General features: G+C 41.9%; 1 protein-coding gene across 1 annotated transcript in view; it reads left to right on the top strand.

The window, feature by feature from the left end:
* LOC104827811 (transmembrane protease serine 11E-like) overlaps positions 1-27,296 on the top strand; it is a 44,668-nt gene extending 17,372 nt beyond the window's left edge. Inside the window, exons 4-10 of the mRNA XM_010561064.1 lie at positions 4,537-4,604; positions 8,175-8,338; positions 19,588-19,626; positions 22,738-22,933; positions 23,754-24,013; positions 25,462-25,604; positions 27,135-27,296. Of these exons, the coding sequence (XP_010559366.1) occupies positions 4,537-4,604; positions 8,175-8,338; positions 19,588-19,626; positions 22,738-22,933; positions 23,754-24,013; positions 25,462-25,604; positions 27,135-27,296 (1,032 nt within the window). The remainder of the gene's footprint in view (positions 1-4,536; positions 4,605-8,174; positions 8,339-19,587; positions 19,627-22,737; positions 22,934-23,753; positions 24,014-25,461; positions 25,605-27,134) is intronic.
* The last annotated feature ends 682 nt before the right edge of the window (positions 27,297-27,978 follow it).

Here is a 27,978-nt window from a genome sequence, read left to right on the forward strand (position 1 = left end):
CTGTGAGTAGTTGCTATCTCTGATTCTAAGGGGAGTGTGATGTCCACAGCCCGGTTTGGAACAGTGCTGGGTTCATTTTTTGCTGTCCCTGTCTGCCTTTCTCCTCCCGCCCTCTCTCCCTCTAATCTCTGGTAGGGTTCCCAACTAAACCCTCAACTGAAACCAGGGCATGAGATATATCAGGTTGTCAAGGGAGCTGCTACTGGATTTGCATTATGGGCAGCTCTGGGGGTCTCAGCAGGTTGAGCTGTAAATTGGATGCAAATTGGCCAGCAAGTTGGGTGCTAGGTACAGAACTAACACAACTGATTAGTAGTAACTCATACTGTATGATTGCCACAAAACTGAACCAGGTGGTATGTTCCAATTAATATTTATAGTCAAAAGCTTTAAAAATCACTAATAATACACTTTACATCATAAAGAGCTAGTGAGGCAAGAGGAAGAACATAGTATGAGGATAGCTGTTGGAGGACTACACTGGCAGCAGGCAAAAGAGCACCAGTACTGAGCAACAAAAGGATTTGCGCTTCCAAACCTACTGAATGCTTTTGAACATCCCACACAAGTAACTCAGTGGGTTCAGCAATTATTCCAGAGGAAAGTTCTGTCAAACTAGATTTAAGATAAACTTTTTGATAAATCCTGTTACCCCGTGTGCAGTGGCAGAGCAGTGTGTGGTGGGAGAATGCAAGGGCTGACACAGCCAACCCTTCCACATCTGGGCAAGCCCAGCTCATGTCAGCCCTGTCCTATGCTGGAGAAACGGGATCCCTCTCGCATGTGGCCTACTGCCAGAGCTTGGGGGGTTTCTGGGTCCCAGGGAGGCAGGGCATATTGAGCAACTCTGAAATTATGAAGATTTTGGTAGGTTGCTTACAGGCCTCAGAGGGTTGGCCATGGTGCAACACGAGAGAAAGAGGATAATGATGAGACCTGGAGTTATTCAAGATAGGGTAGGAAAACAAGTCTTATTGATCAATGTGTAAAGCAACTTCTGGTTGCAAGGAACAAGGAAGAATTTCCTTTGTGGCTAGGCTTGTACAGATGGGAATGTTTTGCCCTCTTATTGCATCTTTAGTACTAGCCACTATTAGTTACTGTATTCCATAGATGGACCAGTGTTAAGGAGTGAAGTCCAGTTTGTCTTAGAAAATTATACTGCATGGAGAGAAGCTTTGTAAAAAGGATAGAGGATATGAAATTAAATTGAGGAAATACCAGATGGCATTAAGCTAAACTAGCCAGCAAACATTAACTTAAAGAAAAGCTTGTTTGGATGAATGCTAAAATAAAGGCTGTCAGGAAAGTGCTGCTCACTTGAAAGGAGCAGGACTTGGCACTTGGTTAAGAATGCTCATAGGCCTTGCCTGCAGCAGCACCTGTCACCATTGAGCAGTTGCTAGACAAGGGCCAGGAAAACAAGTGAGATGCACTTACATCAGTGGTGAATTTAAGGGATCTGGTCATGACAGCGTCACTTTTGAGTGCCTGTAATCAAAGCAAAATGCTTAAAATGAGTGTAGATGCTTTGCCCAGGCAGGACCGGGTCTCGCCTAGTTACTGGGCAAAGTTCTAGTTGGGTTCCAGGGTTGTGACTCAAGCTGGAAAGAAAGCTATAAGCAGGCTGGAGAGAAATGTTTACTGTTTGGTATGGGTATGAAAGGCTTTACTGGAAGGCGAACAGTAAAAATATGAGACAGAACATTAATCTTTGAAAGTTATTATCTGAAGGCATCTTGCTACATCTTTTCCTCTTACATAAACTCTGTATGAATATAAAGATTACTGTTAATAATTCAGGTTACCAAAATCATCCTTGAAGGAAAGAGGAGATCTGGGACAGATTCATATCTGTCAAACGAATTCATCAGCACGTGAGAGATAGGGGCCACAGTGCAGAGGTTTGGCTAGCATATCTCTCCTGATAAGATACAGCAGATTACAAAAGTAAAAAATACCAGATCAAGTTTGAAGGTGTTAAAGGCCCTGCAAGGATCACTGGAAACAAAACTACTCTCCAGTTGTTTTTTTAATCTATTGGTGATGTATTACTAAGGCAACTCTTAAGGAGGGGAAAATTAGTGACAGCATGCAGCAGGAAAAGTAGCTAGTCTCTCATTCAGTTATGAAATTGTGAAAGAGAATGGAAGTAACACAAATCCAGTAATTTTGTTATCATTTTAAATCATATGCTTACTGGTCTCTCCACAAAAATAACTAACATGCCTTTTGGATTGAATTTTCTGAAAACAATGTCTGTTGCTGATAGTTCAGTTGCATTTGGACTCCTTAGAGTCCTTTCATAAAAAGCACTGTGTGTAACTGTGTTTTGTCAGATGCGACTGGAAATCTCTGTCTTTGCTGCAGCACATGGTGTTCCTGATCAGACTGTAGAGAACAGCTAGGAAGTGGTCCAGGGTGAGGAGAAAAAGAGAAAGCTGAACATGTCAGGAGTACAAAAAACACAATCACATGAGCTGCTCAGGCTGTAGCAAAGATACACAAGAGAATGGGTGACAGAAGTAAGGATCCCTGTATCTGCTGCAGAAATGCAGGTGGAGACTGTAGCAACAACACTTGCAATCTCTGAGATGAGACAGTACAGACAGCTTGAAAACACTGTTGCCAGGAGGAGATAAAGGATTCAGGAATGTCATATTGACTTAATCCTCCCTTGCAAGGGATTATGAATTCTTGCTCTCTTCACTCCCAAGCTTAAAGACAGCCTGCTTTTGCTTTACTGTTTAGCAATGTAGAAGCTTGAGATGTACCTCAGCCCAACTCAAGGCTCTTTTGTTTCCAAAGCACTCTGCAAAGAAGCCCCTGTCCCAAAGATCTCAAAAGTTCTCAGAGGCAGTGCAGCCAAAGATAGCACACGCCATTGTGTGCCACAAAGCTGGCAGTGCTGCTTAACTACATGCTTCTGCTTATACAATCATCAGTGAAGCAGTTAACACTGTGACAGAAAACGACGAGCAAATGTAATCATTAAAAAAACCCCCAAAAACAAACCACCACGACTTTTTGTCTGAGGGCAAATACTTCCAGTAACCAAGGGGGGGGGGGGGGGGGCACGGAGGGGCACAGGCTGCAGAGTTAGAGGAAACAAAACACTTCATTCTTGATTTCCAACTGTATGCCGCATAAAATGCAGTGGTAGCAGCTGGCAATCTGTGAAGTGACAGGTTAAAGTGCATTCTGCGTATATACAGTAGCTTGTCGCAGTTGATCTGTTTTGTTTCCATAGAATTTTGTCTTTTCCAAATGCCTAAGTAATTCCAAATAACTGCCAGTAACAGCAAAATAAAAGATGAACTCAATGCATGACCATTAAGAACTTTTCTTTTTTTTCCTTACTAATGTATGCTTAAAATCACCTTAAAATAATAAAATGTGCAGTTTTAATCTCAAAATTATTCTGCTTCAGTATCACTGTGTAATGACATGAGGCTTCATCCTATGACAGCCAAGGCTGGAAAGAGGGTCTTTGTGTTCTTTGGGAGGAATCACTCCCAGATTTCATGCTTACATGCTTGTTTCTGTATCTGAAAGATTTCAACATACTAGAAGTTTGAGAACCATTACCTTTTCTTTCCTTTGGAAGACAGAAAATCTGGAGATTTGGCTAAATCAGACAACCTTTATGGGCTAAAAACTACAAAAAAGACAACTTGCATGATTTTGTAAAGCATTTCTACGTAGTTTTTCCTGTAATGCATTTGATGTTTACAGGACACGTTCGACTTACTGGGTCTTGCTGATAGGAGGAACCGCATAACTCACCAGTGACTTTGCTATTTCTTAATACTTCAGTGATCCTGAGCCATTCCTGGCAGAATTTCATGACATGTTATATCACACTGCGCTCTCTCAGACTGATCACGCAATCTTGAGGCAATGTTCAGCCTACAGCAGGATGTGGTTAAGCAGGCACCAGCAAAGATGTCATTTGGGGATTGACTCCTTATGAGTCCTAGGTTTCTGATTTCTGATGAGAATTGCTTGACAATTCTCCTACCATGTGGCAAATCACAAGGGTATTTGGGGGATATAATTTGAGATCATGGGTAGTTTTGCTATAAGTTTCTATAGGACCAAGGATAAGTGCTGTACCAGAAAGGACCCCTACAAGAGAGGCTCAGTGCAGTGCAGAGCACAGCGTGCTGCATCCTTTCTGTAGGCCATCTTTAGGAGGCTGTGCTTTGGGAGATTGCAGCAGTGTGTTTGAAGGATGTTTATGAATGTCTTTCATTATGCCTGGGAGTGGACGGGACAGCACTGTAGTGGCACACTGATGCAGTCATAGGATATTTAGAAAAATGAGTTAACTTTTTAGGATGTGCCTTAGGCCAAATGGGAAATGGTTAGGAAAAGTCTGTGGCAAATGTTATCTAGAGGCTGGGCTGGATTACATTTCTTGGCTCTGTAAACTGTGAGTTTGTGACTGAATGCTGTTCTCTGAATGCTCCTTCCAGCAATATGTCTGTTTCCCTCCTTTTTTGTTGTTATCTTATATTTTTCTTTTTTCAACAGATCGACAAGACATTTTACAATTCCATTTTAAGGAAAAAATACATCCGTTCACGCTTAATCAGAGTGAGGTATGTGAGATTATAATAAATGCACGCAGCTGAGACAAAATGAAATGTACACCAAGCAAAGTGCAGTTAGAGAGCCATTTGATCTGATTCAGTAAAGTGTATTTTATGTAAAACTGGAGCATAACCCCCAGTTGAGCATAATCTTATTCTGAACCATGCCCTCCTTTGGATCTTGATGCAGAAGATAAACTTCAGTCAGTCCAAATTCTGTACAAGTTTGTGTTCAGAACTTGAGCAAGCTTTAGCTAATAAAGCAGCTATAACTTGAGCTATCTAAAAAAAGCATTTTCAAAACTATTTCCTTCACTGTAATGCAGATGTCATTTTACTTCTAGTATTGCTCCTGTGCTGGGCTTGTAGAGTAAAACCCAAGCATGGCTGTGCTGGTTCAGAAGGTCTCACTTGTCACTGTTGTGTCTCAAAGAACTGACATAAGTAGGTGCCTAGGGAACAGTAGCAGCCCAACAGACATGTATGATAACTGCTTCTTGGTATGCTCCCTACCTCCAGCTATTTACCACTTGGAATTTCCTGAAGTGCTTGTGGTTTGTTTAGCAGCCCCCAGTGGAGTTATTTTCCAAGGACTTGTCCAGTCTCCCCTGGACTCTTGAAATTTGTGCACCTCAGTCATTTAGTAAGGAGTTACTTGTGAAGAGCCACCTTCTTTGGATCATTCAATGGCCCCTAGTTCTTCTGCTGGAAGAGGTGATGACAAGTTGATCTCTATCCTTCTCTCCATGCAATTAGTCGTATCGGACACTCCCATCGTATCACTTTTCTCTCTTGTACCCTATGAGCTCTACTGTTTCTTTCAGTTGAAAGTCCCAGGCTGTTCAACCATTCTTTGCAGGAACTGTTCCTTGTCACCCTGCTCCCGTATCTCTTTCAGGTCTGCTGTCCCTGCTTTTTGAGATGAAGGGGTCAGACCTGTGGCTGGGATTATGATTGAGCAATGTTGTTTGTTTTTTTTTTTCTCTTTTATTCTCTGTTCATTTGCCAATAATATCTAATATTCTATTGGATTTTTTGACCACTGTTGAGTGCTGAAAGTGACCTGTTAATAGAACTGTCTATTGTAATATTAGGGTCTTGTTCCTGAGTGACAGTGCCCATCGCTTTGCAAGTAAGCCTTGAATGTCTTAATAATCACGCGCTAAAGCTGCAAGACTAATGATAGCAGCCTCGAGATCTTATTCTTGTGAATGTATTTCTCCTTGTTCTTCTATGGTTTGTGAAATCCAGCCCCCTGCTCTACCTTAGCTTAATGCCCAGTTAGGCAAATCACACAAGTCATTATTTGAATGTAGCTTTAGAAATATTTTTCAATACTGACTAGAGTGTTACAAGTGTAGACAAGGTGATTTAAGGATCCAAGAGGCCAATCTGCAGGGAGAATGTTTTTCATTACTTCTTGTTCCCAAGGACAGACTTACTGTGGTGTTTGCTGTGTTGGATGCAAGACTTGTATGCTCCAAAGCTTGTTTACTTTTTCAAATATACAAGCTTTATGCCTCTTGAAGTGCTCAGGCTGCAAGCTCTTTTAAGCAGGGTCATTGTTGTGAATTTGCTTGAAAAGCATTGTGCATGTTTTTTGGCTCAGTATAAACAACGCATTAGTAATAATGCCCACTGCTCACTGAGAAAGACAAAACAAATCTTGACTAGGTGTCTTTGGCTCTAGACCTTTGCTATATAGTGAGTGATTCAAGGCAGGCTGTACTTACCTGAGGGTTTCGAGAGGTGTGGTGTGCTTGCAAGAGTTGATACAGTAATTCCAGTGTGGCACAGCACAGGAAGAGGAGTGGGGGGAGAGGTGCGGGAACACCTCAGAAATGCAGAGCAACACCCACAGTTGGATCAGATAATATCTGGAAAATAAATGGAGTGCCAATCACACTGAAGTTGGCACAAAGGGAAAAAACAGCCTGTTGGAAAGTTCACTCAGTCTCAATTATGAGATCCTTGAGGCAAGGAACATGTCTTTCTGCTCAGCTACGAAACACTCAGCATGCCTTGGTGTGCTCATAACACATGGCCTTTTATTTGCCCTTCACTGGCAATAGCAGGAGTGTCTGTTTCATTTTGGCGCATGTTCCTTTCGAAGATCATAGCCTGATTGCATGCCTTCTGTATAAGCTACTAGCCTTCTATTTTTAATTATCTTATTTTTCCTTTATATAATTACAAATTTCCAAGTATCATGGTTTAAACCCAGCCAGCAACTAGGCACCACGCAGCCGCTCACTCACTTTCCCCCCACTCCCCCATGGGATGGCGAGGAGAATCGGAAAAAAAAGTAAAACTCGTGGGTTGAGATAAGAACTATTTAATAACTGAAGTCAAATAAAATGTAAAACTAACAATAATAATACTACTACTAGTAATGAAAAGGAATAAAATAAAATGAAAAAATAAACCCAAGAAAAAAAACAAGCGATGCACAATGCAGTTGCCCACCACCTGCTGACCGATGTCCGAGCAGCGATCCACCCCTCCTGGCCAATGGGCTTATCTCACTATCACAAAGATAGCGAGATATAACTGGAAGATCTTCTCTTTTCCTCTCCCATCTGAATGATGCTTAAGACAGAGCAACCTGCTTTTAGCTTGCCCCCTCTATGAAGTAACTGTGATTCCACCTGTTGTGGGCTGTGTCATTGCTTCTTGGCTCAGGCAGGAGAAAGCACAGGAGAGAAGGTTCTCGGTGCATGCTCTTATCTTCCCTGTGTAATGACCAAGGATAAGCCATCTGCAAGCACAGAGCAAGATTTACTATGCCAGATCAGATACTTTGGTGTTTGTAGTCTAGCATTCAGTCTCTTGCAGTATCTGATGCTTTAAGGAAAAATAAATACTACTACCAGGTGAATTCAGTCTGTTGGAAGATTTTTCTTCCTTTTCTTTCCTCTGATCTTACATAAAAACTGTGGAAATGTGTGTCCCAGTGTGGGTGCTGCTTGTACTTTTCAGTGAGATGTTAAAGGCCCCTTTTGTGGTCCATCTCTTGGACTGTGATAAGTAGATTGTGGATATGCTGCTGAGTTTTCATTTATTGTTGCATAACGTGAGGTTATTAGTCACGTTCTCCCAAGAGATTTCAGTGGTGGAATTGGGTTGTGTGGTCAAGTACCTTTTTGACAGCAATTGGAGATTTTTATTCTGTGTATGTATGCAACCCTGAAAAGGTCTGTCTAGATACCGTTAACCATCTACCTGATGTTTCTGAAGTGCTGTGTATCCAGCTTTTCATTGCAGTCAGATCAGTTCATTCCCTCCTGCTCTTGTGTCTCAACCATGCCATCAGTGACTGCTTTTTAGACTCCATTGTAATGTTGTTCTGGCCATTAGTTCACAGAAAACATCATGCCTTCTTCTAGCCTAAGACATGTTTGGCCATTCAGCATTTGCTTGGATTTCTTTTGGCAATACCTTCTCTCAAAAATGTACAAAATGTTCAAAGATGTATCTAATCCTTTATGTTACATTGCCATTGCTAGAGCAGCTAAGATAAAAACTAAGAAATGCAGAAATGGGCTGAAGGTAACCAGACTGTGTTTCGTTGGTTTGTAGCCCAGATGCTGATGGTGTGATGGCAGAGGCTTTGCTCACATTCTGGTTCTCCTCCACGGATTCTAGAGAAGCATTGCGAGAAAGAGTTGAAAGGATCTTACGGAGGGGCCTGAAAAAATACACAGGGCCCCTGCGAATAAATGTCAGATCTTCTACCATCTCAAGTAAGTATATTACATCTCTCTTAAAGGTAGTTCTTGCCCTTTTCTGATGGATGAGACTTGATTTTTCCTTTCTGATGATGGCTGTTACTGAGTCTGAATGACAGTCTTTCCTGCTCATTAAGTTAGAACAAAATCAGTGGCAATATATAACCCCCCTTTTAAATATGTCTTAAATATGCATAAACAGGAGTAGTTGCTTTGTGGCCTTACAGTACAGCCTTAGCCTCCCTCCAAACTGCAGTACTAACCTTATGCTACTATCAGGGTGAAGAGTAGGAGCCTCACCACAGTGCTTCAGTACACAGCAACACAAACATGCTCCCTAGGTCTTTGCTTCTCCGAGGAGTCTGAAAGTGCAGAAACTATGCTTGGATGACAGTGGGGAAACAGCCAATGCACTGAAAAAATATATTTGGTGGGAGGATCAAAATCCTTGCAAATTCCCCAGGGGAAAGGGAAAGAAACGGAAAATGTTCTCATCTATATGACTTCTCAGCTGAGGATCTAGCCCCTTCTTTGCAAAGCAGACCTGCATCTGCAGGATATGAAAATTAACAGCGCTGTCTTTTTGATTTAGTGAATTACCAAACAGACACTGAAAGGCAGCTTTCCCTCCTCTTCTAGGCTTCTGATCTGTTAGAGATTTTTTGTGCAGGCTTGGACTCTTGTCTCTGACTTGGCTTCAGTTATATATAGTCAGCATTTTTTCTGGATGTCAGACTTTTCAAGAATGACTTGCTAGTTGAAAGGAAGGGGCAGGTACTTGCTCCATTTGTTTTTGCAGACCTTTTGCTTACTCCTAGCACAAGGGTGACGGTACAGCACATGGGTGGCCACTTGCTGCTTGCTGTTCCACACCAGACTACTTAAACCAGCAGACATCTGCAGAGGCCAGACAGCTGTGTTGAAACACAAGAAGCCTCGGCCAGATTCCATGCTGGATGGATCCAGACTTCCTCCCACTCAGAAATGACCAGGAGCAACCTCTTGTTCTGCCTCTCAGTGCTTGAACTGGGCACATTGCATTGCAGCAATGCAGTGAAACTCAAATATGAGCTGTCACACACCCATTGTTTCTTGATGGGCCAGCCAGTCTTCCCCATTGGAATGGCTCAGGATGATAGGTGACATCCCTTTGGGCAAAGAAACACCATTTCTCCGCAGTGTTGTTTATATGCTGGTAGTTCCTGTTCAGCAAAGTGCATGTGTAATTTGTCCCAGATAGAAGTACTGTGTGGGCATTAATTAGAGAGATTCAAAGAGTTGGGGGGGGGGGGGGGGGGGGGGTGGTTTTTTGGTTTTTTTTAAAGACAGTCAGGTCATGAGTTAGTGAATTTTGATGCTTCAGTTTAATTTGGCGCCTTACATAAAGGACAAAATTGGAAAGAGTACAAATATGCTTGTTAGAAAAGGACTGTGATCTCCTCATCGAGTTATCTGATTAGCTGCTTTTATTCAGTCTGGTAAATGTGGGAAGTGACTCAAAACTCTGTTTTCATTGACCTTGAACTGCACCAGGGCTGTTTCAGTAATGTACTAGTTGCTAGTTAAAAAAATTAGTTGATACAATTGAATCACAATGTTTTCATTAAATATTTGGTCTCAGTAAAAGATGGCATCTCTCTGTTACTTTGATAAAGTTGTATGATAAACTTTGTGTTGCTTTTCTTGGATCTCTCAGCCTAACCATAAAACACTGACTACTTAGGTCTACCATTCACTACAGGACTAGCATTGTGCAACCATTACCTATGACACAAAGGAACGTAAACAATATCTTGCCATTTCTAAGAGATGACAATAAAAGGTTCCATTTAGATCTTTCTTTGCTGATAGGATTTCAGCAGTACTATGAGGCTTGGGCAAGCTCCTGTTGGTGCTACCGTTTAAGAACACCAGGTTGACTCAAGTGAAGGGTATAGAAGAGCACTCCCATGCTTTTAGAGGAGATGCGGGTCTCAATTTAAAAGCTTGTCTTCTTCCTCATACCTGGGAGAAGTGACAATTTTCAACAAATCCTGGCAGTCCAGAGAAGGGTCTAGGTTTTGCATTTCCCGCTTCTCTGTCCCCTCCTGAAATATCCTATCCAACCTTAGTATTTAAACCAAGGAAAGCTAAGAAGCCCTAGGCTTTTTCCATGCTCTGTAGCACCTTTCTAAATTTTGCTTCATTGTAGCTTTGATGGTTTTGCCAGCTGGAATCCTTGTTTATGTTGAGGCAATCTCAGAACAATTTCATAATGGCTTGTAAAAAAATCATTAACCTGTTCATTGTAATCATCTTATCAAAAGATTCTAATTTGGGGGCCATAATATATAGCTTAGTTTAGCTAAGCATAGCTAACTAGTTGAAGAAATCCAGGTCAGGCACTTATTTACATTGCATGCTAGGAGGGTCTGCTAAGGAGAACCTCCTTAAGTCTTCCTCCCCGGATCTAATCATCTTGTTGTTCAACACCCTGTCTCAACTTGCACTTCACTCAAAAGTATTTGCTTTGAGGATCAGCTCCAACAAACTCCTACAAATTGGCTGCAATGCTCGGATCTTCAGCTGCAGTTCAGGGCAGCAGTACAAAACTAACTAGTCTGCCAGACCAGGGGTAGAACTTGCATTGCTTCTTCATTCCTGAGGATTGGGAATAAAGAGGGGATAAAATCTAAACTGACAATGTTTTATTAGTTCAGGGTTTTTTTCAAAAAGAGAGAGAAGCTTGATTGTACAGATGTAAAAAATAGCAAGTGTGCAAAATTTAAAGGAAAACAATATTGTCTCTGGTTTGTATCATCACTAAGCAGTAGATGTTCTTTACATGGGGCTGCAAAAATACATTTGTATCAAGGTATCTTCAGATGTGTTATTACGGAAGTCCCTGCTTTCTTATTTAGCTAGACTTCATAATCCCCTGGTCAAGGACACTGGTATCTCCAGACATCCACTATAGCTTTGATAGAAAATAGGAGGTGATAGAGATCTCTGCACTTGTGTACAAACCCCACTGGAAGCCCAAATGTTTTTCAGTGGAGAGTCAAGCAAACTAAGTCCTATCTTCTCTCAACAGCAGTGCAAGGGCCAGCAAAATGAGATATCAAAGTTGGGTGACTTGGAAACACCTACGTTAGGACTTGCTCTTCCACTGGCACTGAAAGAAGAAGGTGTTGCAGTTTGTCCTCCATATAGTTCTGGCACCAAAGAGATCTCATACAAGGCTGAATTTTTTTCCCCAGGGTTTCTTGGTTAGAAGTAGAGTCAACTCACAGCCTGGATCCCCATTAAGCAAGGTGTAGAGCAGCTTGCCAGACTATTTCCTTTTGTCAGGTAGGTTGGAAGTCTCCCAGAATGTATTTTTGGGAATGCACTTCTGACGTCAGAAAGAAACTGGTTGCAAGATCACTGGCACTGTTCAAAGTGAGTAGGAAATATTTCCACCTGATATACAGCCAAGGGTTTTGACCATGAACAATGAGTCATGAATTCGTTTTGATCAACAAGTTAACTGTTATTGTTTCTATTTATCTGGCATCTGGGGCTTGCTAAAGCACCATACAAATACAAAGTGCAGAACCTGGGAGACAGATTCTCACTTCTTTATTGAGTCTTCTGTGGGAGACAAGCAGATGAGTGTCTGACCTGGATGACTGAGGAATATTTCATCTCAAATAATGTATGTAGCAGTCTGATTTTTTTTGTACTTTACCAGCCACAACAGCAGCTTGGGGGAGTGGAACAGGACATGCACCTGTGCATTGGGAAATACAGTGGAGATATGACATTCCTCCACTTTGATGCCATTACTTTGGCACAAGGTGGTACATTTCAGTGTTTGCAAGAGTCTAGAGAGGCTAACTGAAATTGGATGGACTGAAATGTATTTTAAAATGAATATTTTGCAAGGACATGCTTGTGATGAAGGAATTAAGCAGGAAATCATCCTGGTCTGACTTCTTAGATGACCCAGATAAGTTGATTTAATTAATTTCCTCACTCAGGTCTTGTTTTTCCCTTTCTCTGCCTTGCCTGCAGAGGTTGCTAGTAATTTGGGCTGCCCCTACTGTAGTGAGACCTTGACTGCAGCTGGGGCATAAGTGTAGGTCAGGAAGAAAAATAATGCTAAAAACTGTATCAGCTTGGATACACGCTGCTGAACTGGTACATAATTCCTCATGCAGATCCATCCTCGGGCTGCAGGATGCCCAGATGGAGGAGTTGTAAATACACTGTGAGGTGTGGACCTCTGTTCTCACGGACAGAATTAAAATGTGGTTGATGGGGGGCGGGGGGTGAAGTCATGGATGTGAGGACAGGTCCAGTGGACATAAGTAGGGAGGGAAGGGCTGGGTGACAGGGACAATTAGAGGTACAAAGCCTTTGCCTTGTCTCTACCAGGTTACTCTCTCCTGTTGAAGGAATGAGAATTGCATCACCTGTATCTAAGCCATGTTTTGCTGCTTCTACAAGGGTGCATAACTCTAGGGAGGTAATTCCTGTTGAGAGAGCGGTGAGAATATTGGAAGGTTAGAGGGGAGATGTTCTAAGTCGTGGGCACTATGTAACCACACAAGAGCATGACTTTCCTGCTGAGCCCAAAGCTCATGTTTTGCCATCTTTCAGGAAACTCCTGCATTTCCTTTTGGGTACAGTTTTTGGAACATGACTGAATCTGCTCCTCAATGCTCTCATTCCCATTTCACCCCAGTACCTCGGGCCTTCATGGTCTTTAACGTAATTAAAGAGTATTAGAGTAGAGCTATTATCCCCACCTCTGTCTGCACTGCAGGACAGATGCACTCTGTGACATTCCTCTCAGCTACCCAGGTTGGTGACCTACTGAAACGTGTCAGAGATCCTTTTTTGCCTGCATGCACTGTTGTTACCCTAAATAACACTGAACTAGGTGAGCCCCCTGTTTCTGATGCAGCTGAGAATTTTGTAATTCTCTCTTTTTTTGACAAGTTTTTATTAAAGTGTGACAAAGGACAGTGGGGAAAACATTTCCTCTGCTCCCTGGTGCACTTCACAAAGCTGTGCTTCAAATGCGTGTCCAAGAATGTGTTATTAGTACTGAAGCACGTACTTTTTCTTAATTTTTTTTATGTTTACAACCCTCTTCTCCCTTCATAACCCATTTGAGATAATGTCTACCTTGCCTTCTCTGTGTGAAAAAACAACTTACACAAGCAAGATGTGGGAACTTAATATAATAGAGAATGGAACATGTAGTTTGCCTTTGAAGCTAGCAGTTATATTATGACATAGAGAAAATCACGGGTGGAAACCTTTAAAGAAAATCAAGTTTCTTGTGGGAATCCACATCTGTGAAAAATTATCTAATTGGGTAAAGCTGTATCAGATTTTTAAAATTAATTTCTCATCTTTAATTTTGTAGCCATCTCTGGCCCTTTCCACACTGAAAATGCATAATGTCCCGTAATAATGCATTTGCTTGCCTTGTTTGAACTACTTCCATATAACGTCCGGTCCATTTATGTCACTGAGAGTTCTGCCTGTTATTTTCCTTTTAATGCAAACACTGATCACTGTGGCTTAAATGAAATGAGGCAGTGGACACAAGACTAATTCTTCTGATGCAGTGACACTGGTATTATTTAAAGACGTGGCAAAGCAAGCACATTTTTCTGTAGGAATCTCTGACTCCCTCAGAGATAAGTGGTCACATTCACTCTGCAGTTAACTACAAACCCGCAAACATTTAGGTGGTTGCCAAATAGATCCATGGGCTTTGGGCACTGAACTCACTTAGAAATCCTGGCCTTAACTGGTTATTGCATATAAACAATTACCAAAATAAAGATGCTTTCCTGCTCTTGCTTAGTCCCCTTTTCTTTCCATGTTTGCTCAAAGACATAAGTTGAAGAGTAAAAAAGTTATTTACTGATAAGTTATTAATCTCAAATAGTAACTGCAAGTCACTATTCTCATTAGTCAGAAATTAAGACCAATAATTTAAGTGTATTTTAAGGTTATTCCATTTACTAAATATGCAAAATAACTGTATGAACAAAATTGCTTGTCCAGTTGGAGAACAGAGCCCTCTTCTGAAAGATGGAATCCCTAAGCCACGTTTCAGTAGATTGCTGTGATTTTAATTTAAACAGTAGTTTTCTCTTGTAAGTTAGGCAAGCTTTAATTAAATAGCAAGTTCCATTTTACAGGTAGGCAATGCATGTTCAAGTTGAACTTGTTCTTGTTTACAGTGGAAGCCTGAACACTGTTTTCCTAAATGCGGCACAAACAACTATTTTTGCAGCCGTATGTGGTTGGGACAAGATATGACACTTAATTGTTACTAATTGATGCTTTTTCTTGGTAGTGCAAACAACTAGGGCAACTAGTAAATGAGCAGGGCAGCAAAATTGCCTCTCGTGCCTTACAAGTGATTGCTTCAAGGCAGGGCTTGCAACATGTTGGCTGGCACAAAGTGAGCAGCTATGCTGTTGACCAGGCCCAAAATGTCAAGCTAGTAACAAACGAAGGCAAGCCCCTAACGAGGTAAGCCAGTAAGCGACGTGATTTTCAGCAGCATCGTGTAACCCAAAGTGCTCCTTCCTTTTGATGGGATCTGCTGTGGGATGGGCTTATCTGAAAATAGTGTCGGTTCAGGTTTCCAAACACACACATATGCTCTGGGTTTGGGGTCTTGGTTTTGAGTCCCGGGTATTATGCGCTAATTTCACCTGTCCCGATCTGCATGATGGGTTCCTGGGTCTGTGTCCTGGTTTCAGCTGGGATAGAGTTAATTGTCTTCCTAGTAGCTGGTATGGTGCTATGTTTTGAGTGCAGTATGAGAAGAATGTTGGTAACACTGATGTTTTCAGTTGTTGCTAAGTAGTATCTAGACTAAAGTCAAGGATTTTTCAGCTTCTCTGGCCCAGCCAGCGAGACAGCTGGAGGGGCACAAGAAGTTGGCACAGGACACAGCCAGGACAGCTGACTCAAACTGGCCGAAGGGGTATTCCATACCATGTGATGTCATGTCCAGGATATAAACTGGGGGGAGTGGGGGTGGGGGGATTGCCACTCGGGGATTAACTGGGCATCGATTGGCGGGTGGTGAGCAACTGCCCTGCGCATCATTTGTACATTCCAATTCTTTTTATTACTACTGTTGTCATTTTATTAGTGTTATCATTATCATTATTAGTTTCTTCTTTTCTGTTCTATTAAATCATTCTTATCTCAACCCACGAGTTTTACTTCTTTTCCCAATTTTCTCCCCCATCCCACTGGGGGGGAGGAGTGAGTGAGTGGCTGTGTGGTGCTTAGTTGCTGGCTGGGCTTAAACCACGACAGTCTGTTGCCAGACAGACCTGCTTTCACTCTTAAAAAATCCCTTTACTTTGAGGTTTTCTCCATTGCTGTGGTGTTTTCTTTAGTACTAGTGTTCCAGCTCCCAGTGTGGGATACATGGTCAGGGCACTGTATCTGGCAGATCTCTAAAGCAAAGCAGCGCCTCTACCCTGGTGGATACAGCATTGAATTTATTGACAGGTGTCACTGACCTTTTTCCTTCAGTAGTGGGTGGATGGGAGAGTACATCAGCTGCATAGTCCTGATATATTATAAAATATGCTAAAAATTAAAGCTGTACAGACATCCTATTTAAGACTTGCAGTGTGTGCGTGGAAGACTTTTCTCCAGTTATACACAGGTTGGTCCAACTGGAAACAATGGGTAAAATTTTGCCCACTTGAGGTTTGTACTTTTTTCTATGTGCCTCATAAAAAGGCAAACAGAGATATAGACAGGTGCCTTGCAGAACAGCTGCATGACTCACAGCAAAACTCAGTGCAGTGAGAACATGCTAATTGAATTGCTTCCAGCACTGTGCTTGAACAAGCTGGTTGCTCCTTTTGTCTTCTCGATGAGCTTTGCAATATAATGTAAGTGTTAATAATTGACTGCAGGCTTTATAATTAGGCATTGTGAGGTAAATGTCTCTCCACCCAGAGAGGAGCTAAAAGAACACTATTATCAATATTGCACTTGAAGGCAAAAGGTGCTTTTACATTATTGATTACATTTGTTGGTTTATTACCAGTTTCCACCTATAAAATATTAGAGTGACCCAAATTATGAGCTAGTTCTGAAGGTTGTGTGAATTTCTAGGAAAACATTGGATGCTCATCATAGTTGAAACAAACAAGTAGGGCCAGATTTTTCAAAGCACTTCTTGCCAATATAAACATATGGGTAAAGTAGCCAAATACTTAGCAGAGCTCAGTACCCATTTTTTTTTCACTCACTTTGTAACTTACCAAACAGTAATGTTTACACCACCGATGAATCCCTCTTCTGGCCTAGCTTTTACTGTCTGGTATTATTACATTTTGATGTAAGGGATCTTGGCAACAACCAACCATATCATCCATGGAAATTCACAGAATATAACTGACATTCCTGAAATGCAGAAGTACCTGTACATTCCACCCCTTGCCTCTGTGAATCACATATTTAAGAATTATCATTAAAATCCACATTGATCCCACTATCTTCATAAACTTCACTCGCATCAGCAAAAAAGAATTCCCCACACCAAAATCAAAACAACATAATCACAACACTGAACGAAAGTGGACAATTTACACACAGTCTACCCCTTGTCCCTTTACCACAATTACAAAACCTGAAAATTCCCCACAATTGTCCCACTCTCTAACAGTGTTCAGTCCATGTTTTGCACGTTACCTCTCCCAATTACTATCCTTATCTTGAATTCCTCACGCCCCATGTTGGACACCAAAAAAGGACTGTGGTGGGTTGACCCTGGCTGGACGCCAGGTGCCCACCCAAGCCGTTCTATCACTCCCCCTCCTCAGCTGGACAGGAGAGAGAAAATATAACAAAGGGCTTGTGGGTCGAGATAAGGACAGGAAGAGATCACTCACCAATTACCGTTACAGGCAAAATGGACTTGACCTGGGGAGAATGAATTTAATTTATTGCCAATCAAATCAGAGCAGGATAATGAGAAATAAACCCAAACCTTAGAACACCTTCCCCCTACCCCTCCCTTCTTCCCAGGCACAGCTTCACTCCTGGATTCTCTACCTCCTCCTCCCAGCAGCGCAGGGGGACGGGGAATGGGGGTTGGGGTCAGTTCATCACACCTTGTCTCTGCCGCTCCTTCATCCTCAGGGGGAGGACTCCTCACTCTTCCCTTGCTCCAGTCTGGGGTCCCTTCCACAGGGTGCAGTCGTTCAGGCACAGACTGCTCTGGCGTGGGTCCCCCACGGGGTCACAAGTCCTGCCAGAAAACCTGCTCCAGCGTGGGCTTCTCTCTTCACGGGTTCGCAGGTCTTGCCAGGAGCCTGCTCCAGCGTGGGTCCCCTATGGGGTCACAGCCTCCTTCTGGCATCCACCTGCTCCGGCGTGTGGTCCTCCACAGTGGATATCTGCTCCACCATGGACCTCTGTGGGCTGCAGGGGGACAGCCTGCCTCACCATGGTCTTCACCATGGGCTGCAGGGGAATGACTGCTCTGGTGCCTGGAGCACCTCCTCCCCCTCCTTCTTCACTGACCTTGGGGTCTGCAGAGTTGTTTCTCTTACATGTTCTCACTCCTCTCTCCAGCTACCTTTTCTGTGCCCACCACAACTTTTTTTCCTTTCTTAAATATGTTATCCCAGAGGTGCCACCACTGTTGCTGATGGGCTTGGCCTTGGCCAGTGGCAGGTCTGCCTTGGAGCCGGCTGGTATTGGCTCTGTCGGACATAGAAGTTTCTAGCGGCTTCTCATAGAAGCCACCCCTGTAGCTCCCCTGCTACCAAAACCTTGCCATGGAAACCCAATACGGGGTTTTCCTCCTTCTTTCATAGGAATTGAGAAAGTACAAGTGAGTATTTTTACTGAAAGGGGACCTTGCAAGTTGTTGCTTGCCCACCAGTAAAACTTATTTATCTTTATTATGTGAACAGTTCCTTTTTATAGTGAGTAAGACTGTGTTGCTATATAAATGTCCAATTATGACTCTTCTCCCGTTCTTACAAAACAAAGGAGCAGCTGCATGCACATATGGCAGCCCTAGCACTGCCTTTGCTCTGTAACATTCCCCACAGTCAAGCTGTACATGCACTGGAGTTCTCTTTCCTTTTTCTATCATGATCTGATTAACGTCATGTTAAGAAATGAATGAGTACACGTCTAGTAATGGTGGATTGCAATTCACCCTGCATACCAGGAGGAGTGCCACAGGCAAAACACAGGTGATACAAGCACAACAGGCAATAAGTATGAGCCAGAGACGACTCCTGGTTTGGTGTGGTTTTGGATCAAAACCAGCACATTATTCTGTGTAGCTGCAAAGAGAAAAGAGAAAGGAAGAAGTGGATAACGACAGGGATCTGCTGAGAAAGGCTATTCAGCCCCAAAATGTGAAGTTGTGTATGCTGTACAAGAATCATTATATATTTTAAAAATTGTATTGAAAGTGTGATTTTTTTTTTTTTTTTAATTTGTTTTTACTGCTGGCAACTAAAATGGTAGCTCTACTAAAAATAGCATTCTGGAAGAAGGGGAATAGACTTATACCTTGAGCCAATGCTTGTTCTTGTCAGCATGAGCATATTGTATTGTCTATAAACATACAACATGCATATTAAAGAAGGGAATGTATTGCTAGAACCTGCTGTGCCATGCAATAAATTGCTATTAACTGTCTATTTTAGTATTAATAGTGTACCAGACACCCTGTTGCTCAATAAGATAGGAGAAGGGAGAATGAGCTGCTGCTATTGTAAGCTGGCATTGCTGCAGGTGAAGTCACTGCCTTCTGATCTTGAAGAGGGCACAGAGTGGGTACGAGATCTCCTCCTCTGGCTCTCACTCTGGTGTAAAACACTGCCAGTTGATTTTTTACAAAAAAGGGATTTCAAAGCTTTCCACTGTAAAAATTTCTCCCCAACAAAATTGTGGATCTTCAGTAATACAGGACTCATTTTGTCCGTACTCCCCTCCAGAAACATCAGGGTCCAGCAGGATGGGGGAGACCCTGTGCCTGGTCCTCAGAGGATATTGGCTGGCTGGAGAACAGCGAGCAGCACCGCAGACAGGAGTGCAATAGCCAGGGCAAGAATGTGACCACATATGAGCTACCCTGGTTTCTCTAGCAGCCCCCCTCAGCTGTGCCTCCTGCAGTGCCCTGTACTCCAATAGCTGTTGGGTGGGACGACCGTGCTGATGGAAAACCTTTTCTGTGCTGTCCTGGCGTTACCCTGACTGTTTGTTTCTTTCAGATATGGAGACGAGAAGAGCAGAAGCCCTCTTCAATGACAGTAAGTGAGGGCTTTTCAAGCCTGGGAAATCTCTGATTGTTTTAATTAGCATTAATAGTCTCTGAGCACTTTTCCCAGCCCTTCAAAGCCTTTTCTCATCCTCCTGTCTAATGAATGTGACCTTGTACTTCACACAGATGAGCCATGTGTTTAGAAATCCTGCTCAGTCACAAGGAAGCCTTTTTTTATTAGTGTCTTCTGGGATACTTAGGAAGACTGGCTTGAAAATAGTGGTGATGCAGTAAAAATCACTTTTCTAGAAAAAGTCTACAGCCACCGCTGAGTTCCCTGGTCAGTTTTTTTGCAGTGAGATGTTCCTTCTGTTAAAAATATCAGCAATTCTGTGAGAAAAGTGCAAACAATGAGAAAAGAGAAAGTGCTGAGGGCTCCATAGAAATCCCCAGCATTGGGCAGAGGGGAGACATGCAGGTCTTTCTCCCTAAGTGCCTATGGCATGCTTCTGCCTCCAGCAGTGCTGGTGTGGAAGCCCGAGGATGCACGTTAAATGTAAACCCTGCCATCTAGGAAACAGAGGACTTTAGCCAGTGAGGCCTGAGCACTGTAATGTTCAGGACACTTGTTTATTTACTAGCCTGATCCAGTTGCTGTTGGCACCAGTGAGAGCTTTTACACTGTGTCTGCTTAATTGTGTATTTGGACAGGCAGAGACTAAGCCATGTTTCTACATGAAAGCTAAGACATTTCAGATGACTCCTAGGTGTACATAGTAGAATTGAGTGAGTGAGGAGGACTTCCAGTAAATAAAGGAACTTAATTGCTTGGGGTAGTTGACTGCTTTAATCACAGTGGCTAGCTGAAAGGTGTACTATTACATGCTAAAGGCAGGAGAGTCCTTATCAGGGATTTGAGTGCATTTTATATTTGAGCAGGTTATAGTTAGAAGCAATCTCTATTATAAATTGATTAAAAGATGTACTTGAATAGAATACTTCATCAAGTCTAATCCTGCCTGCACAGGGCAGGCACTGTTCTCTGCCCCCTTGACGTAGAGTATTAGAACTGCATCTTGGAGCAGCAGCTGCAGAATCTGCTTCATATATGGTTGTGTTGGATGCTGTAGCATAACAATTAATCTCCACCTTGCTACCTGTTATTTTCCTATACACACATTAAGTGATGAGATTTACACCTGAACATGTACCAGCATGTTGTTCAATTAGTGCTTTAAGGGTGGCAGCCTTGCAGAGACCTCTAACACAGTCTGCGAGTGAGAAGTGCCCCAAAAGCTGGTAGGGTTGGGCACATGCAGAAGAGTTTGGAATAATAGCTTTCTGTGTGCTCTCAGAAATTGGGAGTATGTCTAGTGTGCATTGGAAGGCAGAAGTGACCGTAAGGAAATGTATAGAAGTTACATCAGCCTGTGATTCTAATGAAAATGTTCAGGATTTTGGAGTGGCTAGTAGCACAAAATTGTTCCTTATGGAAATATAAGGCAATATTGCTGTAGGGGTTGAGGTAGTTTGTTTTAGAGATGTTTTTAAGCTTCCAGAGAAGGAAGTCAGCTTGTTTGGAGATTTAATAGTCATAAAAAGCCATCTCTGCTTACGAGTTGGGTTTCTTTCAAGTCTTGGAAAGTTTGATCAGTTCCTTAGCAGTGGGCTGTCAAGTAATGGAAGATTAAATAACAACACTTTCTGGGTCCATTTTAGGTGCTGGTGTTCTGGGGCACTGATGGAACTGTGAGTTTTTCCCTGTGTTTTGAACATTGACTTCTCAGGTGGTTGATAGGATTGTGCAGTTTTAGGACCAGTAACTGAGGATTACCAACAGCTTTCAGGAGAGAAACATGCTAGCACAGACAATCTTATCAGTTATGGTATATTCTCCAGTTTTCCTTTCACACAGAACATTTAGGACAAGTAGATTTAGATTTCAGTTATTTCATTCATTGTCATTTTAAATCTCAGAACAGGGCAGACTCTACACTGACCACATGAGCTTCTCAATATCGTATGGCTTTTTTTTTTCCTTCTCAAATTTATGAACAGCTTTCAATCTGCTGTGTTACTGATGCTGCTTTTGACTATAAGGTACTGTTAACATAACTCTGTGCAGCTCCTAGCAGGAAGGGGCAGAGGTTACACTCTGCGTGGCTCCAGTGTTTCACTTCTGAGGACTTCGAGGGCCCTGGGGCTGGCAGCTCTTCAGTGACGTACTACTGACTTCTGCTTTGTCCCCCTCTGGGTCACTGTCTGTGGGAGACAGGCAGTGCAATGGTTTGGATTGTGTTGTCACTATGCAAATAATTCTTAGTTCTGTCTCTTTTCAATGAATTGGGATAGTCCTGTCTGTCAACTTTCCTAATGTCTAGCTGAAATCGAGGCCTGGATGAAAACTAGTGGGTCTTGGTCCAGGTAAGATGGATTTGATGCTGTTTGGATGGGAGAAGACAGCTGAAGCAGCTCTGTCCATTGAGGAAGTTTCTAAAGCTACCAGGGGGCTTCAGTTGCTCCCAAATACCCTGAGTTTCGTGGCTGAAACCATGGATACTTTCATTTCTCTCTGAGATTGGAGGATATTACTTTTTGTCATGGATGCACACCATGCTGGAGGTATCCATGCTTTTGTCATCTCTGGCTTGGATTAGTGTGAAGCTCTTTGCCTGAAGTGCCTCTCCAGGTCCACTTGCAGACTGCCATTTGTGCAACGTGCAGTTGCCTGTTTCCAGGTGACATCTTGCTGATGTAATCTGCATGCATGCGTGGCTTGGATCACTCCCATCTTAGATTTTTCCTTGTTTGTGTTTTATCCTAATGACAAAGTACCCGGGACATTATTTAAGAATTGTCCTGGCTGTGTGGTGAAGGTTTTGATTCCTGATTTGGGCTGCTCACGCAGCTAAGCCTGAATGGTTGACCATCATGGCTTTCCATAATAGTCAGTTGTTCATTCAGGCTTCTAACAGAATGGGTTGTGCATGAGGATCTCTGATTGTTTGGGGTGGCTGGTGGAAGGTATATTGTCTTGTCGATGTTAATATTGTTAGAGAACCTAGGTGGTGTGTAATTTTACATATGTTTTCCACAGCTATTGGCAGGCATATTTACTAAACAGAAGAATAGCTAATATGCTCTTTCTCCTTTTTGACAGTCTGTGGGTTACGGCAGAATAGGTCAGTCAAGTCAATGGCAAAATCATCATCATTGCGAATAGTCGGCGGATTGTCTTCTGCAGAGACTGGGGACTGGCCGTGGCAAGCTAGTTTGCAGTACAATAATATCCATCGTTGTGGTGCAACACTCATCAGCAATACGTGGCTTGTATCTGCAGCTCACTGCTTCAGAGAGTAAGTTCCCATTTTAGAGAGAATCTGCAGCAGAATGTGCCCCATGTGTATCAAGTTGTGTGGCTTTCCAGATTTGCACCACATCCCTGACTCTTCCCAGGGGAACAATTTTCTGCCTTGGAGAAAAGTCAGGGTTAAGCAGACCCATCACCTGAATGTTTCAATCAGAAATTAAAGACTGACTCTTTGGAGCAGAGCTGTCAGTTTTATGAGCAGAAATCAATAGTAATTTGGCATATTGAGCAAAGAAGTGCAGAAAAGGTAATGTGACTGAAATGGCAGAGTATTCGTTTCCTGTTGCACTATGTGTTTTTGAAGGTGCTCCTTCCTGTTACAACTAGGTTGCTGCTCCTGTGGGCTGCTACCAGAAGTTACAATCCCACATTCCTACCCCTCCATTCAGCCATGTGCTCCCAGCACTTCTTTGTTTCAAGCGTGGCAATTGTGAAGCTGCAGGGCATGTAAGATGGAACAGCTGATTGAACAGATTATTAACATGCAAAAAGAGTAATGGAGATGAAGAGTCTTCTAGCAGAAGAGTGTTTTGCTTTGATTACAACCTGCGGCCACACAATGGCTAGGTCAGGAACAAGGAGCAGGGGAGTATGAGACCATGGTTGAGGAGTGAATGCAGAATTGCCACCTTCTAGCAGCAGTCCACAATTACGTGGGACACAGTGTTAGGGAAAGTGATGGATGCCTGAAGAATCTAGTAGGGAGCTGGCTTGAAGGAGCTTTACAATAAAGGTGCTCACCAAGTTTAAAGTCCTGAACATTTATATTTACACCTAAATACTTACAGCACTCTTACCTTTTTCAGCATGAGTCACCCTCAGAAGTGGACTGCTACTTTTGGAGCTCTTTTGAAGCCACCAAGCTTGAAACGATCAGTCAAGACTATTATTATTCATGAAAAGTACCGTTACCCGGAACATGATTATGACATTGCACTTGTGCAGCTCTCTAAACGAGTTGAGTTTACGAGTAGCATACACCGCGTTTGTCTGCCTGAGCCATCTCAGACTTTTCCATACAATATTTATGCTGTCATCACAGGCTGGGGAGCACTTACCAATGATGGTGAGTCCTGAGTCTACCAGGTGACCTGTATGATACATAAACAGTGGCTCTGATCTACTACTGAGTTGATACCACTTCTGTAGCCATATGTTGTATGGCAGCAAGCCTAATGCTTCGTCTATAAGCAATAGGTTTGTTTAATCATAAGCAGCATTTTCTTGTTCTAAAATTAGACTTGACAAAGACAGAACTACAATCCACTGAAGCAGAAAACAGGAAGAAGACTGTTCTCTTTTTCCAGCCTTTCCATTTCATATTGTAAATTCTTAAGAAAGGTAGTCCAGCCATGCTTGTGCTTATTATTAAAGAATTTTAGTCATGGGTTTCTCTAGGTTTGCTTTATTAACAACTCAGAGTTGGGCCACCACCGCAGTGAATGGCGAAAGATATCTCAAGAACGCCTTCTATATATACGATTTTACAAAACATTATGCAATTGATGTCTTGTCAAAAGAAGTTCTTGGTGTTCTTGGTGTTTTTCCATGAACTCTCAGTTCTCTATTCTCCAGTGGTTTCAAAAGTCCAATACATTTTCCTGTCTCAACTGATTCTTATTGTCTCATCTTGGTTCTTCTGAAGTTAGTGGTCGTAGGCAGGTCTCCGGTCACCACAGTCACTTATCTTCTTACACATCAAAGATCACCTTTGAATTTCTGAGAATCACTCAGGTTGTTTTATTAATTCATCTTACTCTAAAGTTAATCACTTACTCTTATCTATTCTTATGTCTTAGGACTAAGATGTATGATCCTTTTTCTGTTGATTCAGCTTGACTGGATTTTAAGCCAGCCATGGTGAGAGCTACACAAAGGACAAATAAGCAACTTATGCATATTGTTTTATAAGCACCTGCATTCTATTAATCGCATCTAAAACAATCTCCAATCATTAGTTATATGTCTGATATGAATAGTCTTAAAAACAATGAGGCTTAAGGCCTAGTTCCCTTTACACTTATATAGCACCTAAAAAATTTTTCTCCCAGCCCTAGCCAGAAGCTACAGATAACTCTGTGGGCTTTCAGGTGAATGTGCAGAGTGAGCTGCAAATGGTGACTTACCCCAAGCTCGCACTCTTATCAGGCCATGTTAAGAGTAGATTTAGCAATGGAACCAAGATGTCTTCATTTCATATCATCTGCCCAAATTGCTAGGTAATTTGTGTTCCATGGTATTATATGGAACATGTATAAAATATATGCTTTTATATTTAAGGCACTATGTACCATGCAATCGTTACTTCTGTCTTAATGGTCCTAAGTGAGGTCCTAAGTGAGACTATGAGTATGTACATTTTCCTTAAAGGCCTAACCTAGACAGATCAACAAGCAAAACCTCCACATTAAACCAAGTCAAGCTGGTCCTCCATAAGAGAACATTAAATACTCTTCTTGTATCTTAACTACTGCAAATTCTGTAGATAAATACCCAAACTATATTTTCCCTCAGGTCCAACTCCAAATGCTCTTCAGGAAGCAACAGTGAAACTTATTGACTCAAACACTTGCAATAGAAAAGAAGTGTATGATGGGGACATAACACCCAGGATGTTGTGTGCTGGATACCTGGAAGGAGGAGTAGATGCTTGTCAGGTAACTGTAGCTGAAAATTAGAAAGTAAAACTATTTTAATGCTGACTCCAGTATCTGGTTGACCAAATCTTAACCGACAGTGTATTAGTCCTTTAAGTAGGCTCCATTCAAACAGGAATAAGTTGTAAAATGAAATAGCATTTCGTACATATCATTTAGCACATAAAACCCATAGTAAGAGCACTAAATAAGTATAATATTCAAAATTTAAGCCTTTGATAGTATGAAATGAAATTCTCATTCTGTAACTCAGAAGAGCTGCTACAAGCCCACTTGATTCTCATCATTTCTTGTGTGTGAAATCTAACTAACAATTTGCTTGGAAAGTGATATGACAAGACATTGACAGAGATACTAAATGCTGAAATACTAAATATGAGCTAAAAATTAAATGTCTCAAGTAGCCAAAACCAGACACCTGTACAGTTGGGAAGGAAGAAGTTTAAGAATGTAGCAGTTAAGTTGCCAGCAAAAATGCACTATTGCTCATTGAAATTAAATTCTGGACTGGATCATCTCATACCAGGTCTGTTATGAGATCTTTGGTAACAGACTTCAATCAGTGGAAGGAAAACTGTCTGAAACAAAGATAACTATAAGGAAGCTACTAGCTGTAAATGGAATGGTAAGGATACATGCGTGGTACAGGTTTGCAGGTTTGCAAGGAAATGCTTATATTCAAACAAAAATATTTCCATAATGATAACTTTTAAAAAGGTAATTTCTGTTTATGTTATTTACAAAGAATGTACTCCTAAGTGCTGGTTCAAAACAGAACCTTTCCAGTAACCCAGTCCTACAGATTTATGCCTAAAGCAAAACTCCCTGCAGAGTAAGTCTGGGAGGCTCAATTCCTCTGTTCCCGTCTGGCTCAGCATTGAAAAGACCTGAACAGAAGGGTGTGACTGCTGCTTATTACAGTAAAGCATTTTGGTCGAAGATGGGGAATTTGGTCTGTTTTGTGAGGATTGCCTTTCAGCCTTTAAGGTTTCCAGTTTAGCTATTATGACCGTGTCATGCTATTAACAGTATCTGAATTCAGCCTCTGAAAGTGGCTGACATCTTAAGGAGATATTGTCTAATTAGAAGACCAAGTTCCTGATGAAATCCTTTTTGAAATGTTATTGCTGCAAGTGACTAAAAGAATTTGTTGAAAGAACAGTGGTTACTGTTAAAAAAAAAAAAAAGTTAATGTTGGCTTAGATTGCTGTATATATTTGTGTTTCCCTACTTTGTACGAGGAGGAAGACAAGGTAGGTGGGAAGCAGTGTTTCACAAAACAGAAGAGAAGCTTTTTTTTTTTTTTTTACTGTAAAAGCACAGAGACAGGTCAGGAGGTTCCATGGCAAACAGGAAAAAGCCACAGAGTCTGAGTCAAGTTTCAGAAACTGCCTGGATTCTGCACAAATGGAAGCTCTTGAAATACTGCTTGCTTTCTTCTCTTATTGGACACACACTCCTGTCTATGGAGAGAATTATATTTTCCCTTCTGATCAACTAAATCTTTTTTCCTCCCTCGTCTTTCTCTAGGGGGACTCTGGGGGACCACTGGTTACTCCAGACTCTAGACTGATGTGGTACCTCGTGGGAATAGTGAGCTGGGGAGACGAATGCGCCAAACCAAATAAACCTGGAGTTTACACACGAGTGACTTATTTCCGTGACTGGATTACCTTAAAAACTGGCATCTAATTCCAAACTCAAAAATGGATTTAACTACATAGACTACATGTAACTCATATTTGTCTGTAATTCTGAAGCATTATTTTTTTAGTATATATATTCCTATGTAGTTTTGGTTGAAGCAACCTTTGCCCGCAGCAAGCGCTATCTTTGCTGTCAGAGATCCTAACCCCTTGTGAATTTATACTAGATGCATGAGATTGCCTGCCTCATCTTTGAGCCTTGAAACATTCTCACTTACCAGAAATTACAAACTGACGTCATTACACGAACATTTAAAAACTACCAATTTACCTGCTTTATAAATACAAATGTTTTCCAGGAAGAAAACAGAAATTTTTCTTCAGTCATGGCTGAGGTTTGAAGCTGAACCTTCTTCCTCCAGTGAAGCAAATGCTGTCACAGCTGCGTTTCTAGCAAAGCAAACCCTTGATTATTATTCTTGTTAGAGACTATCATCTGCACAGACTGCAGCCAAGACCCTGGATGCTCGCCCTGCTCAGAGGCCTTGATAGCTAACAGTGGATCAGCCAGGACTGAGGGTAGGTCCTAGCTAAGGAAAAAGAGGATTTCTGTGCTTCCAGTATGTTGGAATGGAAAAGAGAAAAGCTTGATGTTCTTCTTTTGAAGTACATTTTTAACAGGAAATTTTTTGTGGATTCTGTGAAGTTCAAGTTACTTCAAAGTGCTA

Source organism: Haliaeetus leucocephalus, unplaced genomic scaffold (genome assembly GCF_000737465.1).
Source record: "Haliaeetus leucocephalus isolate CR32 unplaced genomic scaffold, Haliaeetus_leucocephalus-4.0 Scaffold140, whole genome shotgun sequence".
Taxonomy (NCBI): Eukaryota; Metazoa; Chordata; class Aves; order Accipitriformes; family Accipitridae; genus Haliaeetus; species Haliaeetus leucocephalus.